The 17,839-nt window shown below is 42.5% G+C and overlaps 1 protein-coding gene across 1 annotated transcript in view; it reads right to left on the bottom strand.

Annotated features, from left to right (window-relative positions):
- The window catches only part of SATB1 (SATB homeobox 1), a 77,929-nt gene that overhangs the window by 1,743 nt on the left and 58,347 nt on the right, over positions 1–17,839 (bottom strand). Inside the window, exons 9-11 of the mRNA XM_010856749.1 lie at positions 2,805–3,032; positions 1,874–1,989; positions 142–229 (exon numbers count right to left, since the gene is read on the bottom strand). Of these exons, the coding sequence (XP_010855051.1) occupies positions 142–229; positions 1,874–1,989; positions 2,805–3,032 (432 nt within the window). The remainder of the gene's footprint in view (positions 1–141; positions 230–1,873; positions 1,990–2,804; positions 3,033–17,839) is intronic.

The raw sequence follows: 17,839 nt of genomic DNA, 5'->3' as shown, positions 1-17,839 counted from the left end.
GTGCGCCTGGCCGCTGCGCATGCCCAGCCCCGCATGTGCCTGGGCCCTCGCGTGCGTGGTCAGTGCCCAACACCTGGGTACTGCGCATGCGGCCTCACATGCGGCGCACAAGGGCCGGGAAGGAGCGAGCACATGACCTACCGGGCTCGGAATGTGGGGAACGGATGCTGCACAGAAACGCTGGCCAGCTGAACGGCCCACAGCATCGGGAAGAAGGTCAGAACGATCGCTAGGAAGGGAGGACCGGGGAGGGCCTGGGTGGCTCCAGGGCTTCCTCGTCAGAGGTCAGGCTGGCTCACTTACACAGCTGAAACTCAGCACTCTGAAAGTGTGAGCCACGTTCACCAGGAGGATATGCCTCCGAGGCGACGACAGCACATTGTGATGTCGGTAATTAATAAAGATTTAAAATGAAGACGGAGAAGTTAAGTGCGCCAAAGGCAGTTTAGGAAGGTGAGCTATGGACACTGGGAAGGAAATGTGTTTCGCCCCATTGCAGCAGATGGCTAAAACGTGGCCCTGGCTTCCAAGGTCTTATGTTCCAAATAAAATGGGGAAGCCAGTGCTCTTCTGCAGCAAAGTGAAAGTCGCTCAGTCATGTCCAGCTCTTTGCGACCCCATGGACTATACAGTCCGTGGATTTCTCCAGGCCAGAATACTGGGGTGGGCAGCCTTTCCCTTCTCCAGGGGATTGTCCCTACGAAGGGATCGAACCCAGGTCTCCTGCATTGTAGGCGGATTCTTTACCAGCTGAGCTCTGAGGGAAGCCATTAGCTCTCGTGAATCCAAAGAATTTCTGAGATTCTCACGTTTGTGAATTTCCTACCAGACAGTTTCAGCCTAACAGACACACATTTCTTACCGAATTGCACTGGGCTGACACGGCAAGATTTTTTCTTTACCGAAAAATAAAGGTTTCATTCACCCCACAACAGCTAGCAAATTGTTCTGTCTATACTAAGCTCAGATGTAATCAGGATTTAAATTTAGTGTATATAGACACTTTTTCATAATAAGTATCTGTGCTGTAATTTTCCATACACGATTATACATAACAAATGTGACACACGCACACACACACATACATACACACACACACATACACACTCCAGCTCCAGGATTCTTATCAACAAAGGAAATCACCCTAAGGAAGCCTAAAATATCAGAACGTTTACACTGTGCCCTAAGCATTTCCTTAATCCCCCTAAGAAGCAATTTTATTAAAAACAATTTACATTTTCAAACAAGTACTATTTTTTTTTACTTATCTTTTTTTGTTTTTGCTAAACAGTACATTTTTCAGGCTTTCATGATTATTTTAGTGCTTGATATCCTAAGGGATTCTCTTTCTCAATTTATCTTTAATATATACTCAAGGATTCTTTTTCTTAGGGGATGGATAACCCTATTTTTGTTGTGTGTGTGAGTATCACCACCCCCCTCCCACCCCAACCCCGCCCCCCACCCCCGCCCAGCAGTACCAAGAAATAATATGCAGGTGATTCAACAAAGAGAGTGTAGAATTTTAAGACTTGGAAAAGCAATAGCATTTTCCCTTAAAAGGGAAAACGAAAAGCATCCCTTTGGATGTAACAGAAATAATTAGTACAGCTCAAGTTCAGCTTCAACACGCTTCCTAAACAATCGAGGTCAACAACCAGCTAGGCCCAGACCTTCCCCATCTAAATGAACTGGGGGTGAATTTAGTGGATCCACTCAGTGGATGAATAGACAGGCCCCAGGTCTTGGAAGGGAGTAATTTAGGTGAGTCTGAGGCTGACCCTGCGGAAGCAGTGTATTTGGCCAACACCACTGTTAGCATGGCCTTTCCAAGGCTGAGCATGCTGACCAGGGAGCGGGTCTTGGCACCAACCTTCTGTGTGCCCCCTCTGACTGGCTAACTTGTGCCTGCTCACCTGTGGAGCAGTACCAGCCACGGGGCCGAACGCCTCTAGACTCTGCTTGCCCAAAGGCGGTGGGAGAGGGGCTCTAAGGGAAAAACAGACAGACGTGACTCACCCCTAACCTGTGCTCCCTGAGCCGGCGGGGACAGAGCTAGAGTGAAGGCAGGGCTGGGGAGTTGGAAGCCAGATGCCAATTTGGTTTCCCTCCACTCCTCTCTCTGGGACAGAATCCAAGGCATACAACTGCGATCCTACAAACTTCCTCTGCAGAAACAGCACTCACGCCTTTCCTCGGGGACAGGATCGGTGTTCATTAAAAAATAGGTGGCGTGTCTAAAAATTCAAATTTTGCGGCAATGCGGAAGACCTGGGTTCTATTCCTGGGTTGGGAAGATCCCCTGGAGAAGGGATGGGCTACCCACTCCAGTATTCTTGGGCTTCCTTGTAGCTCAGGTGGTAAAGAATCCACCTGCAATGCAGGAGACCTGGGTTTGATCCCTGGGTTGGGAAGATCCCCTGGAGAAGGGAAAGGCTACCCACTCCAGTATTCCAGCCTGGAGAATTCCATGGACTGTATAGTCTATGGGGTCGCAGAGAGTTGGACACGACTGAGCGACTTTCGCTTTCAATATAACAAAACAGATTCTTAAGCTCTCACGTAGTTCTAACGAAGACTGGCTTGCCATAGAAGTGTGGAAGGGGGTTCCTGCCGCCTTGGAGGCGGGGGGGCGGAGAGGAACACAGCACACGTGTTGGAAAACCCAGGTCCTCTTTTTGCCCCCCGGCCGAGATGGCAGGGTATTGTTATCTCTTGCTCAGAAGCCTATGTTCAGACTGGCGGAAAGAAGAGAAATGCCCCCTTCCCTGCTAAGTTTAAGCGTCTGTTTACCCCGAGCTCTACTGCAGCGGCCGCAGTACACGAACCTGAATCTGCTCGGCGGGCACGTGGATGATGTGCGGCGGCCGGTCGCCATGGTGATGCACCGCGTTGCTCTCCTGTTCGTAGATGGCGTCGCGTTCCGGCTGTGGGAGGCTGAGGAACCTTCGGATCATGGAGAGGTTCTCCCACAGGGTCCTGTTTTCTGGAGAAGGGTCTTCTTTCCAGCGTAACAGCTCGCACAGCCACCCCTTAGAGACAAGGGCGTTAGCAGGTCAGTTCAGGTCCAAGAGGGGGCGGGGTGGGGAGCTGACCGTTCCCACTAGGAAGTAAAAAGGAAGGACCCTGTGCAGTTAACTTTTTCCCAGCTCAGAACACTCCAGTCTGCTTTAAAAAAAATTTTGTAACCTGTTAAAAGACAATAGGTGTGGTTGTCGAAGAGGGGGCAGAATCTGTTTTTTAATACACAATTCATATTTGCATCTTAAAGGAGGGCTCTATTTTCCATTCTCCAAAAGCAAGACCCGTTTACCTTGGACTCTGCAGAATGTGCCCAGGGAGAAAGGAAGGCTGTGTGCTTCTCGTCCGATGAGTGGCCATCTGAGGTTCTGAGGATAGTATTTACGAAGGGCTGGGACAGCTTTTAGGAATAATTTTCCTAAAAGGATTCTCTAAGTTTATGATGTTTGCATTAAAAAGGCAGCTCTGTGAATATCTGTGTGTGTGTCAATGTATGTGTGTATGTGTGTTTGTATAGAAAAGGGAGAGAAAGGATGTGTGCAGTTGTGTGAGCATGAATGTTGTCCAAGGTAAGGCTTTATGTTAGAATGAGCATTAGAAGAATTCTCCAGTACAGAACTTTCCAGAAAGAGACCTCAGACCCTGCCTGCTGCTATGGACACACATGGTCCATCAGGGAAGCACTGTGAGAGGATCCCTGGGCTGAGGGGGACGATGTCCACTGAGCCCCAAGACCTGGGCCTCTCTGCTGCCCTCCAAGGCCCACTTTCTGACCCTGACATGCTCAATCCTGAACTGAATGGGCAGACGTGGGGTAGTGGGGCCTATGTACACATAAGTAATACTATATATAAAACAGACTGACTAATGCAGACCTACTGTAGAGCACCAGAGACCCTACTTGATGCTCTGTGGTGACCTAAATGGGAGTAAGTTCAGTCGCTCAGTCCTATCCAACTCTTTGTGACCACATAGACCGCAGCACGCCAGCCCTCCCTGTCCATCACCTACTCCCGGAGTTTACTCAAACTCACGTCTATCGGGTCGGTGATGCCATCCAACCATCTCATCCTCTGGCATCCCCTTCTCCTCCTGCCCTCAAGCTTTCCCAGCATCAGGGTCTTTTCCAGTGAGTGAGCTCTTCGCATCAGGTGGCCAAAGTATTGGCGTTTCAGCTTCAACATCAGTCCTTCAATGAACACCCAGGACTCATCTCCTTTAGGATGGACTGGTTGGATCTCCTTGCAGTCCAAGGGACTCTCAAGAGTCTTCTCCAACACCACAGTTCAAAAGCATCAATTCTTTTGCACTCAGCTAGATCTTTATAGTCCAACTCTCACATCCATACATGATCACTGGAAAAACCATAGCCTTAACTAGATGGACCTTTATTGACAAAGTAATGTCTCTGCTTTTTAATATGCTGTCTAGGTATTCGGTCTCATCATTTCATGGCAAATAGATGGGGAAACAGTGGAAACAGTGGCTGACTTTATTTTTTTGGGCTCCAAATCACTGCAGATGGTGATGGCAGCCATGAAATTAGAAGACGTTTACTCCTTGGAAGGAAAGTTATGACCAACCTAGACAGCATATTAGAAAGACCTAAATGGGAAGGAAATCCAAAAAAAAAGCGGGGGGGGGGGGGGTGTACATGTATGCATAGAGCTGATTCACTGTGCTGTGCAGTAGAAACTAACACAACATCGTAAAGCAACTATGCTCCAATAAAAATTAAAAGAAAAAAGCGAGTTTTCCAACAAGAGTGGACAGTCTCCTGTTCTCTAACCATCATCTCATTCCTTTTCACTGAGCAGCAGGGCGGGGACGCGGAGGGAAGGGGTCCGCCCGGGGAGGGGGTGCCGCCCACAGCCGCTCCAGGCTGTCAGCTCATAACCGCGCTCTAGAGAAATGTCTGCACGCCAGCTCCCCGGGGGACGCCCGGCTGCTGCTCTGCTTCCTCCCGCCCTCCTGCCCACCGGACCACGCCCTCTACCCTCGGCTCTCCAGAGGTGCCCCTCCCCGGCCTGCCCGCCGGGGGGCCGCGTCAATACAGGCTTTTCCTGAGGTTCTTCCTGGACTTGCCTCCGCTTTCCTATCGTCCCGAACTCCTGCCGGGTCCCTCACCAGATCAGGGGCCTCGGATTCCTTACCTTAGCCTCTGCTTTAGGGAAACTGACCTCAAACAACGGGGTTCCTTGGAAACTAGCTGGATGGGAATGCCAAGAAGACAGGTTAGTATTTGATTTTTAGAATTGGCCAAGGGGCCTTTTTACATGAGTTAGGATGAGATCAGAGCATGGCATGACTTTCTTTTCCAACGTGAACCACTGGAGAAATTCTCCTCTCACTGTAATACACAGTGGGAATAAGCAAGGTCTACTTTCCCCAAAGTGGCCTGAGAGGTTTTAAAAGAATAGATGGGGACTGATACACGAGCTTCCCAAGACCCACCACCACCCAGCCAAGGGTGACAGCTGCTAAACCCCATGAGATCTGCTAACCCTAACTGCAGCTAAGAGGCCTTTGCTTCTCCATGCTACACATCATTTAAACATGTATGTACCTAGGGAAACGCATGCAACTGCGTACTCAGTTGATGCCACCGAGCGCGTAATTCCACGTTAACAGAACAGGCAGTAAACTGAAGGTTTACCAGAAAGAACATTAGCTCAATAAAAAATAACCATGATGACGGTGTCACTGAACATGCTTCTCTTCTAACCATGGCAGTTCTCTGCTGCTTTCCAGAATCAGAACATAGGTCACATTTCGCTCTTACCTATGAACGCGACATTAACTACAATTTGAGTAATTGAAATATTTGAGACCCACTTGCATAGGGTGCCCTGGAGACGTTTGTTTAGCTCCTACTGACAAATATTTGCTATCTGGATTGAGCCATGAAAATATTTTATACTTTTCTACATCAAAGTTATCGCTTTATTCTTCGCTTCTATATTTTGATGCAAGACAGGTTTTAGATCCATCTGCCTGAAGGCCTGACTATTAACTTTGGGTAAGATTACACCCCTGCCCTCTCCTCGTCTCTTCTTTAGCTGTGGCAACTGACAGGCCCCAGTGCCTAAACAGAGAAAACCACTACAATTTTATTTACCTTAAGAGATGCTAGAAGGTTCATCAAGAACATATTCTCTTTTTCTTTACTTAGCTAGGATTATACTCTTGTAATAGGTTTACATTGAGCGTCTAAGTCTTTTTTTGTTTTTTGTTTTTTCTTTTTTGAAATAAAAGCTTGTAACCAAAACCTGCTAAAAGTTAAATTAAGAACCATTAATGTAAGAAAATCTTCTTGAAGAAAGCTGAAGCACTCCAATGATTTTTTGAATCCTTTTAGAAACTTTTTAAAGTAATGCAGAGATCAGTTAGCACTTGGATATATGTGGGGGGAAAAAAAAACATGTGGATCACAGATGTTCTTTGGAGAAGAAAATCATTAGTTCTTTTAAAATGGCTAATAATGATAGCTAATTCCCAAACAATCACACTCATACTGGTTTCACAAATATTTCAGAAAAAGAGCCTTGACTCATTCAGCAAATATTTTGCTCATATTGTCACTTCTGTGTCTCTATACTTATGAGACAGATTCTTATTTTTATTAATTGCCCATGACTAACATAACATTTCCAGTAGTTTGCTATTAACCTCTGCCCTTAAATAATACTTCCAATTCCTTATCTAAAAATAATGTGATGAATTATAAATCTGAAGCATGTCTCCGCTAGCCTTTCAAGAGACACGATGATTTTAAGAGACTGAAATCAGATGCTTCTTAGAAAAATATTTAACGGTGCAGCTGGGAACTGTTAGTTCGACAAGGGTATTCCAAAAAAACAAAGATGGGGGAGGGGCGGTGTGCGCTTCTCTTGATGTGTGTCGCTCTCAGCAAGTAAGGCAAAACAGATATCCTGACAGGCTAGTTCTCTGTTAGCAGAGAAATCAGCTGGCTCACTCCCAATTTACACGGCAAAAAGAAGATTAATTTACTACGATTCCACTTAAATACCTCGGAATACTCTGACTCCCTCAATCCTATCGATCAAGATGATGACAGTAATCTGGTCTACGTTTTGCAGGAAGCACCAACGCTTTCTAATTCCCCAGTACCTGTTCCGAGGTCACTTTTCCATAAACGATACTGTTTGAGCACATAAACTTCGGAAGACAATACATGTCAGAATATAGGTAATATGTGGCAAATAAAAATAATGATTTCCCTAAGTACTCCACTGGTTCTTTTAAAATGATACATGTATAGATTTACTGGGTGGAGGAGAGACGGTGAATAAAACACAAGCACTTTGCTGCAAAATGTGAACATAATTAAGTTTTAAGCCAGGTCTCCGGGACTTGAAATACTGTAAGAGGGGTAGGGAACTGCTGTGACAATTAACTTAGATCACAACTGTTCTGAACAGTAGAAAAGACAGGAGACTAACAGCCTGAAAATAATGAGACCAATCTATTCTCAGAAAACTAAAATGGCAAAGGAACAACCTAAACTTTAAATGTAGTAAATTTGCCAAGCAACATGACACCGCATACAAAGAGGGCAAAATATAAACAGTAGCCACATGTAAATAAATGAGGCAAACTTTCAGGATGTTCCTACTTTTCAAACTGACAAAGTTTAATTTGACACCTTCTGTTCTAAACCCTTTGTTTCTATTCAAAATCACGCCGTGAGCTGTTGCTATCAATCACAGCACTCCCCCTTTTACTTAAAAAAACTGGCATGGACCCTGAACAAGCTGCAAATGCCATGCAGATGAATTCTGAGATAATATGTTCAGACCTGTTACATACAACACAAATCCTGTAAAGTTATGTATTGTAAACCTACATTTATTGAGAACTAAAAGTCTTAAATCCATCTGCCACAAAGGAAATACTGTTATGTACTTTATAGGAACCAAGAACCATCTGTAAATGTCTTGCCACCGTAAGCAAGAAGATGGTACTGAAGATGCTAAACCTCAGACAGCATGAAATCAGGAAGTCTTTGGACTGGTTTTGGTTTAGGGAATCTATGAAAGACATGGAAGATTTGGGGAGGGTAAGGGGGGCAAAAAAGAAAAAAGGAAAAGAGAAAATGCGGAACGACTGCCAACCCACTACTGAAAAAAAGCAAAACAAATTCAATGACAACACAATGGCAATTTATCATGGTCCATGAAACACATGACTGTATGCTCATTTTAAAGGAAAAATTAGCAGTTCTGAACTCAATATTCTAATGATGTGCTTTACCGACAGAATCTTGTTGTACCACACTGAAATAAAAATCCTGGCACCTTCATCTCTCAGCTGCTAATTTCCACCCAAACTCAATCTCTGATTTCCATTCCACTCTTTTTAGAACAGTTAATTCAAGTCGATTCCCTTCTACCGTTTTAATGGGTAAGGAGTACGCAATGATTTTTCACCGATTCAGGAAAGCAACCTCCTTTCACAAATGAATTTATTGTACCTAGGGAGCCTCACATACATGAAAAGAGACCCCTGGCAAGGCCGAGTCTGTGATAGTCAGGAGCATGGAACACAACTAGTTTTCCAGGGGGAAAGAGACTTTCATGTCCTCTAAGGAAAAAAAGTCACTTAATACAGGATATGTATATACTGTTGCCATGTACATATACATTTTAAACTTAAGAGCTATAAAAAGAGAAAGAAAATGACAAATAATTCTCACTGCAACTAAGAAGGAAAAATACATTAAAAAAAAAAAAAAAAACAATGGTAATTTGTGTTCTAAAAAGGAAAACATTTTATAGTCTGTATTTATTCCCTACCCCTCACCCTCATCTTTTATGTGTTATTTGCAGAAGTATTTTGTTCCAATCTCTGGGGTGTATAGTATAATAATATATGATATTAAAAGAAATCAATCTAAATAGGGAGGTATTTGATACAAACATTTTAGTGGAAAGCATGAATTACATTTTAGCAAGTAGTAGGAACAGGATTAAGTACATAATCCATTAAATAGTACTTCTCACACAAAAAAATTTCAGTATTGTAGACTAAACTACACCAGGCATTTTGAATGAGTACATTTTCAACAGCAACTAACTACAGAGCTAGCAATTTATCATTCAGCAAATAATTTTCTACTTTTAAAAGAATCTGTAAGTGTTACTTATGCTAATGAAGACAGTTTTTAATCTGCCCACAAACATGCTAATAGAGGGCAATTTTTTTTTTTTATTTACAAAGCTGTCTGCGCTGGAGGGTAATTTCATATCAATGTTCTGTAAGGGGTGGGGGGTGAGTTCTAATTGTCAGAGCTACTGAATCTTTTACCCTATAAAGGCTTAAAGGTATCACAAAAGATGCAAGGTGACTAATGACGTTTTAAACGACTCCCTGAATGTTCGAGAAGGGACATTTTTACACTTTTTAGGTTTTATACGCACCTCCTCAAATACAGTGTTGAAACATACTACTTCTTCCGCCCCTAACACAGAGAAACACAGGTCTGATGGGGGTACACTCCCACTTGTAGGTGTGAAGCCTGCATCCTTCCTTCACACACCAACGTCTAACTTTTTTTTTTTTTTTTTGAGAACAATCATAACACTTTGAACAGTGAGAAACAAAAGAGCAGCAAAGCAACACTGAAAGCGTTCTCAATTATTCACTAGGTTAAAAGGGTGAAACGATACTTTAAATACATCAAATCTCATCGTCTGGGCCATTTTTTGGTAGCAAAGTGGTATTGATCTTTCCAAACGCTGAAAACTAACTATTTTCCAGAAGGTCGTTATTTGATTAAAGGCATTAAAGTTGAGGGCAAAGAAGCGGTGCACTGCTTCCTCCCCATTCAAATCATCACGTAATTTAATAAAAACCATCCCATCATGTCCTGTAATAAAAACGCTTATCTTAAGATATTATTCTTTACCTAACGTATTAACCTTTAAATGTTATGAAGTTCTTGAGGAGAAAAACCTTTGCTAAAGCAGATTATTCTATAACATAATGAGAGGCCTCCACCATTAACATTAATAAAGATACATGTTCTCTATGGAATTAGCAGGAAATACATGAATCTTCTTCCCCAGCTTACTAACATCTACTTTGTGTAAAGTAAGAATTTCAGCAGGCGCTACAAGTAACTTTTTCCTGCTAACTTAACATGGGCCTGAATCAAGAAAACATGGGAAAGAAATCTGAGCAGAGACAGAGCAGAAAATGCATTTTCCATTCTAAAAGTAGCATTCTACATCCACTTTATCCAAAGAGGGGTTTTAAAAAGAAACATACTTAAATGGAATATATGCATACGTGTGAGCTCAGTCGTGTCTGACTCTTTGTGACCCCATGGACTGTAGCCTGTCAGGCTCCTCTGTCCACGGAATTTTCCAGGTAGGAATACTGGAGTGGGCTGCCATTTCCTTCTCCAGAAGATCATCCCACCCAGGGACTGGACTGGTGTCTCTTGTGTCTCCTGCACTGGCAGGCAGATTCTTTACCACAGTACCACCTGGAAAGCATATGTGTATATCCCCAAATACATTTATCTTCAGGGTGTGGTTTCTGATGCTTGTATTTTTGCTGAAAAAAAAAAAAAATCACACTGGTTTTTAAAATTAATATTATTCTGAACTACTAAACTGTTACTGTTTTAAACTCTCTCCAGATTCCACAATTTATTTAAGGGACTCAGTATCTTAGCCAAAATCTGTGGGTTTCCATACTGAATTAATAATAGGTCATAAACAACCATCCATGAATTTCTCACTTGAGTAGATTTTTGCCACTCTGTCTTCAAGAGGTTAGATAAAGCTAGCAGAATTTCTGGAGGTTTGGCATTAACAAAAAGAAATGTTTCTACAGTTTAGGGGAAGCTCACATTAAAATTTAGTCAATTTAGAAGGAATATTCCGAATCACTGGTAAATGATTTTTATCAATTTTGCTTAAAATTTAATTAAGCAAAAAAAAAAGAAAATTACTTTTTCTCTGTGGTTTGACTGTTTACTTCCTTTTTACATTCTCAAAGGCATTGACTTGAGGGAGCATATAAATATGTGTTCTTTTCTTTTCCTATATATTGTTTGGTTCATAACAAGAGTATCAGATAGTTTGGGCAGAGTAGATAAAAACATAAAATGGTTTTCACTTAAAAAGACTGTCAGGAAAGTTTTAAAGAATATTTTCAGGAAGAATTTGAGGAGAAAAATTAATGAAGATAAAAGTATGAAATTATAGACAACATATTAAATTACCTGACAAGAAGATAATCTCTTAATTTGACTGAAACAGAATTTCTGAATAAAGCCTTCATCTTATTATTTTTTTTAATAGATCTGGAAGATAACTAATTTAAAGACTAATTTTTTCAAAGACTTCAAACTTGCTTTCAGGATGGTGTCTTCAAAGTTTAAACATAAATCTGGCTTAGATGTCTGATACTTGATACAGATTCTAAAAAAGAGTATGTTTTTCTCTCTCAATCTCAATGCATTTTAAAATATTACATAAGTTTCAGTCATAAGGTTTGGCTCTTGCTTTACATTTATACCCTCTGCCTTAGAAATCTTCCTTAAGGGAAGGGTAGGGGGGATAGATTAGGAGTTTGGGATTAACGGATACAACCTGCTATATATAAAATGGGTTAGCAACAAGGACCTACTGTACAGGCCTAGGAATATGACTCAGTATCTTGTAATAACCCATAATAGAAAAGAATCTGAAAATATATATATATATATAACTGAATCACTGTTTTATACTTGAAACTAATTCAAAGTTGTGAATTAACTAAAACTTCAATAATAATCCAAGAAAATAAAAAATAAAATACCACATCTGTTTAAAAAAAAAAAAACACTTAAACTTAAGTCTTTATTCTCTCCTCCTTCTTGATATCAAGTGCCATTAAAAGACAGGAAACGCGGTATCTCCAAGGCTCCCCAAGGTTCCCGCTGTAACACTGGTTTCATCTTGGTCTCTGTTTCTACTGTAAAGACTGTTCCTTTCCATTCTGCCCACCACTGACCTGTCGGCAACTTTTCCTTGAATGATGCTCTTACGCACCAAAGAATCGTTTTAAGTACATCCCAAGGATGGTTATCTTAAATTCAGAACAAAACAGCCTTTAAGTAATCATCCCCTGTCCTCTCTTAGGGGAAAGCGTATACCCGTGACGACTAGAGCTTTAGGAAAGGAGAGAAGGAGCCTTACGACAGACAGCTGTAATTCCTACAAAAAGCAAATACAATGTCTGGCTTGGCCTGTGGAACTTCCTGATAGGTAAATACACAGGTGTAACTAAGCTTTCTTGAATCCCCTTAGTCCACTTTGAGATGCCCTTGGAAAAGGGAGACCAGGATGAAATCACTGCTCTGGTCTTTGCTTTCAAACCACCCAACATTATCCTATTGCTCAAAATGACCTTGAAAGCTTCCCAAGAGGGAGAAAAAGGTTACCCTCCCTAGAGCTTCACGGGAGGGTCCTTCAGTCATGCTCGGGCTCACTCAGTCGTGCCCGACTCTGTGCGACCCCGTGGACTGTAGCCCTCCAGGCTCCTCTGTCCACGGGATTCTCCAGGCGAGAACACTGGGGCGGGTTGCCATTTCCTGCTGCGGGGTGTCTTCCCGACCCGGGGATCCAACCCGCGTCTCCGGCATTAGGTGGCGGACTCTCGGCCACTGAGCTGCCTGCAAACCCAATCACACTCGGGTCCTAATTCATCGGAGCGTTTATCAGCTGTCATTTCCCCACATCCTACGCCCATTCCCCACACTGTTTTCTCAAATAGAGGAGCCCTCTCCTTTGTTTTTTCTTCCCATGTAAATACTAACTCTCCTTCCAGTTACGCTCCATCACTTCAGCATACCAGTTAAGAATTACATCCAGGGCAGGCACTTATGTATGAGAACTTGAGCAAATCCCCTGAGTCCCCGATTCTCCTCAACAAAGTGCAGATAATAATGGCATTCATCTCACAAGACCGCGGCTGCTACAAATGGAACAGGGTTCTGTTCAGCCCAGTGCCTGGCCTATGATAACCACAGAGGGTCTGATGACTTCACCAAAAGCATCGGCCTTACGTGGCTCACAGGATAGTAGGGAAAAGGCGGAATTCAAACATAGCTATTAGAGCAAAGCAGTATATAGTGAAGGTCAATGACGGGCAGACATCACGTGGGAACCAAGGGGAGAGATGGGCTGGAATGCTCAAGGACGTCTTCGCTGATGAAGAGTCATGGCGGCTTGGCTTTGAAGAATGGGCAATATTCAGTTGGAAGAATAAAGAAAAAAAAAAAGAATTAGCAATAAGCTTGGGAAAATAGGTGGATAGTCGCTGTGGAATTCACCAAGCTTCCCATTCTTTCACCATCGTTCTCTGCCACACTTGCTTCAGGATGCTACTTAATCACTGTGACTTCATCTCCTCTATGTAATGTACCCCTAAGGTCAATTTGTTAAGAAATCCTATGTCTTTAACACTTATTCTAATAGTGATTGGTCAAGTGCCTTGTGTTCGCTAGACCTGAATTTACTCCTCTGTAAAATGGGGGTAATGTTACCACCGCTCCTAGGGTTTTAAGAATTGTTGAGAAAATTCACACTAGGGGCTTGGTGCACAGTAACAGTATGATGAATGATTATTTTTATCCTTGTCATCATCACAAATATAATCCAAAGGAATGTGGGTATCTGGGGAGTTAATGAAAATAATTCAGTTACCACATCCCAACCTGAACCCAGTATCTTTCCCCCACAACACAGCTCCTTCTGTAGAGTTTAACTGTTAATGGCATCTCCACCCACCCAGTCACCCGGGTGAGAGGTTGCTATTTGAAGCATAAATTGGTATCATCTTTCCAAAGCACAACGGGAAATGATGAGTGTAGAATGAGTAGCAATTACCTTTAAAACACAAATGCTTTTTTTGATCCAATAATTTCTACTTCTGAGAATTAACCCTAAGGAAATAATAAAGATGTATACAAATATTGAACTATAATAATGTTCACATTAGCATTGTTTGTAACAGTAAAAGTTGAATGCAACTTAAATATACCTCAATAGGGAATTAGTTAAAAGGTGAGTTTAGAGCATGAATGAATGAAAGGCATGTATGTGCACACATGTGTATGCATGTATATGCATAAACATACACATATGTGCATACAAAGAACACAAATCAGGCTATTTCTAGTTAATTGGGATTTGGGTATTTTTTTATGGTCTTTCCTCCTTTATGATTTCTTTAAAATGTGTTTTTCTATACTGGCTAGTACTATTTTTCAATTTTAAAAAACCATGGTAAACAGCTTCAATTAAAAAAATCTGACTTTTCTTGTTTGTTTTCTCCATAAACAATCATAAATTCCCATCAATTCTACTCCTCAATGTCTTTTGAATTTGCGTCTTCTTTTCCATTCCTGCTCTCTGGCCCCGACCCTCAGCGTTTCTCCCACAAACTGAGGCTGGTGGACTTCTTTACTCCAACCCACCCCCATCTCTGCTGAGTTACATCTGTCATAAACACACGTCAACATGGACAGCCCCATGAAGGGCATGCTTTTCACCTGCCTTCACCCAAGAGGCTCACACTTGAGTGAGTGAGTGTAAAAATACAGCAGAAGATTCCCTGCAACACTGAAGTGGCAGAGAGTTGGGGGAATCAGAGGTAAATAGAAAAATAACACAGTCCGAGCCATTTAGTTCGTGGCAAAAAACTGTATACACCACTACAGTTCCTGAGGGCACCGTGCACGATAGCAGAGTCCAGCAACTTACACTCATAATAATGCTGCCTTTCGAAGAAGCAACATCGGAAGTGAGCTCAGCCTAGTAGGGTTAGGAGGCAGAGCGGCCCCGTAACAGGCTTCTGGGGCTCCTCTGGTGGTCCAGTGGTTACGGCTCCACGTGTCCCATGCAGGGGACACGGGCTTAATCCCTGGTCGGGGACTAACATCCAACATACCGCACGGCATGGCCAAAGATAAATAAATAAAGATAAAACGATGCGTTAAAAAAAGAAGGCTTCTATCAAAGGCATATACATTTGACTATTTACAGCACAAGTTTCCTGGGAAACTTATCTTTTTCCAAATCCCTCAACCCCAATAAATGTGTGCTCTTATACCATAATATTATGAAGCAAATCTCTTATGTTGCATTAAGGCACTATTAAAAACTTTCAATATTTATTTTTTTCTTCAAAATTACAATGATCATGAAAAAATGTTGTGGAATATCTGTATATGCCATATGCAAAAAAAAAAAACCTATAAAAATATGAACCTGTAACATGAGTAATTTTTAGATGATGGTTAACTCAATACACTAGTTGTCAGCTTACAAAAATAATCTATCATCAGGTTAATTTAAACAAATATTTCTGCCATTCCATTTTTCATTGATTTATATAAAACTTTTCAACACTGCAGATATCTCCTCAAATGGGCTATACCTCTCATTATTCATATTGAGGGGCTGCGAATTAAAAATTTAAATCTTCCCTCTATGATATTCTACGAGAGATAACAAAAGAATGTTTAAAACCAGGGGAAGGCAATTCGGGATTGTAAAAGTTATGGGGCTCATATCTTAGAGGAACCATCAAGCGGGCAGGGTCATTACAAGCTCCCAAGCTGCTTATGATTTTGCTGATAAAGTAACACCCATTTTGCGGCCAAAAACCACACTGCTTTATCCATTATGCAAAGCGACTCATCAGAAGTCAGCTTAAATGAGGAACTCGAATTGGGGGATTAAAAAAAAAAGGCTTAAAAGAAAGAAAGGGTGACTATTTCTAGTCGCAGTGATAACGGCCAGGTCAGAATGTACCAGTGAAAGGCCCCTCCCCACCGCCGACCCTGCACCGTGCCCCGGAGGGCACGTCCAGAGGGGCAGGCAGAGCCGGGCCCCACCCTGGCCTCCTGGGCAAAAGGTCTCCCCGCCTTCCTCCCACCGGGACCACCTTAGGAGTACGCCAGCTTTTGTGCGGGCAAAACTGCGGCTGGATGAATCTACTCCTGAATCATTCTGCCCTTCCACAGATAACCACAGAGTGCCCTCTATGTGCCCTCTACCGTGAGGCTGAGACGTGGGACAGACAGAAGAGGGACCAATGCTCCCAGCACTTGCTGGCCAGTGAGGAAGATCAGCTTAAAGTTCAGACTTAAGCTGACAGCCAAGGTATAGTTTACCTGGCAAAAAGTTTCCAGCCTGAGGGCAAAGGCACTGTCCCAAATGCTGGGCATCAGAATTCTGGAGAACAGGCTGTGTGGAGGGTTGTGTTGTTGTTTGAAATGTCACTGCAGTCATCGTCACCCGTGCTTACGTACTCTGGAGTGCAGGGTACTTGAAAAATAAGCATCTGCAAAAGTAATAAATAAATCTTTCCCAGGTAAATTTAAGAACTCTTCAGCTGATGTTTTAAAAAATTAGACTTTTTTTTTTTTCTTCTAACACACAACTGATCTAAACATTGGCCTCCCCTCTTTTGTGTGATGGCCCTTCTGGTAGTCTGGTAAAGTCCATTGTTTTCAGGACAATGTTTTTAAGGGCCAGAAATAAAATACGTAAAATTACCAAAAAAAAAAAAAAAATTGCACTGAAATACAGTCATCAAAATTGTATGTTATAGTAATATAACACTGTGTGATTCTTTATTAACATATAAATAACAAGATCTAAGACCTACCATAATTTTAGAGTGATGAGCAAAAACAGTATTTTGAGATTATCTACAATAAAAATGTGACATGAAAATATTTATGATTTTTATTGGTGACAAATCCTTAGGTGTTCCTAACAATACTGTCACCCGTTGCCTATACTGATAATTAAGTGCCAAACCTCAATAAGACATCAGTGAAATAAAGCTTTTTTTACTCTAAGTTCATGCGTGGACCCTTGGGGGAAGATGAGACACAGGTTAAGAATTCCTGAAGGGGGTGCCCCCCACCAACATCTGTGTGTCCGTATACATATGTAGATACGCACCTAAATATATATGTTTCAAACATTATTCCAGAACTATCTCATACAAGCTCCTAGTAGATTAGAAAACGGTGGCATTTAGGAATTCTTGGAACAGATCTCCTTATCATGTTGCTTTTTTGTTTTTGCTGCTCAGGCACCACACCTCTTAGAGACGGGTGGAAGGGAACAGTTAATCACTAGTCAATGGTTCCCATATCGTGTTCCGAGGAGCCCCGGGATTCCACCAGGGGTGTTTCAGCAGTGCCCTGGGTGTGTGAGTGTGTGGGGTGTGCGCGCGTGCATGCATGTGTGTGTGGGACCCCACCCCCACTCAATCCCCAAGTCACTGGAGGGAAGACTTTTATCAGATCCATCTATTTCAGGTCTGGAGGAGAATGCCCTCATCAAGTGATAGTTTAAGAGCCTGAACTTTCCTAACTGACAGTTAACACCAGCACACGTGTGCACCCCGCTGTGTTTTCACCTGGTCCTGCTATGAACTCAGTAAATGGGTTTACAACCTCTGAATCATGAAGCTGACTTAGCTCAGGTCACACCATCCCCAAACTATAAAGGTACGCACAGTGAGCAGAGTTGCCTTTAAGAAACGCCTATCTGCCTGGAGAGGAACACTAACAGTGTTTGTCCAGACACCTGGGTTTCCTAAAGACGAAGAAGTAGTGGGGCAGACGCGAGAAGGGAAAGGAACGGAATTAAGGCAGGGGCGGCCTTCGGGGGTGGAGGGAGGGAGGCCTGCAGACCAGTGACTGGCCTTTCTTCTCCTCACCTCTTCAAACGAGCAAATGGCCAATAAAGAGAGCCTTGCAGATTTGAGAGCAGGCAGA

The sequence above is a fragment of the Bison bison genome, unplaced genomic scaffold (assembly GCF_000754665.1).
Source record: "Bison bison bison isolate TAMUID 2011002044 unplaced genomic scaffold, Bison_UMD1.0 scf7180017864374, whole genome shotgun sequence".
NCBI classification, from domain to species: Eukaryota; Metazoa; Chordata; class Mammalia; order Artiodactyla; family Bovidae; genus Bison; species Bison bison.
The sequence above is the reverse complement of the archived record's forward strand: the minus strand, read 5'-3'. Positions and strand labels throughout refer to the sequence as shown.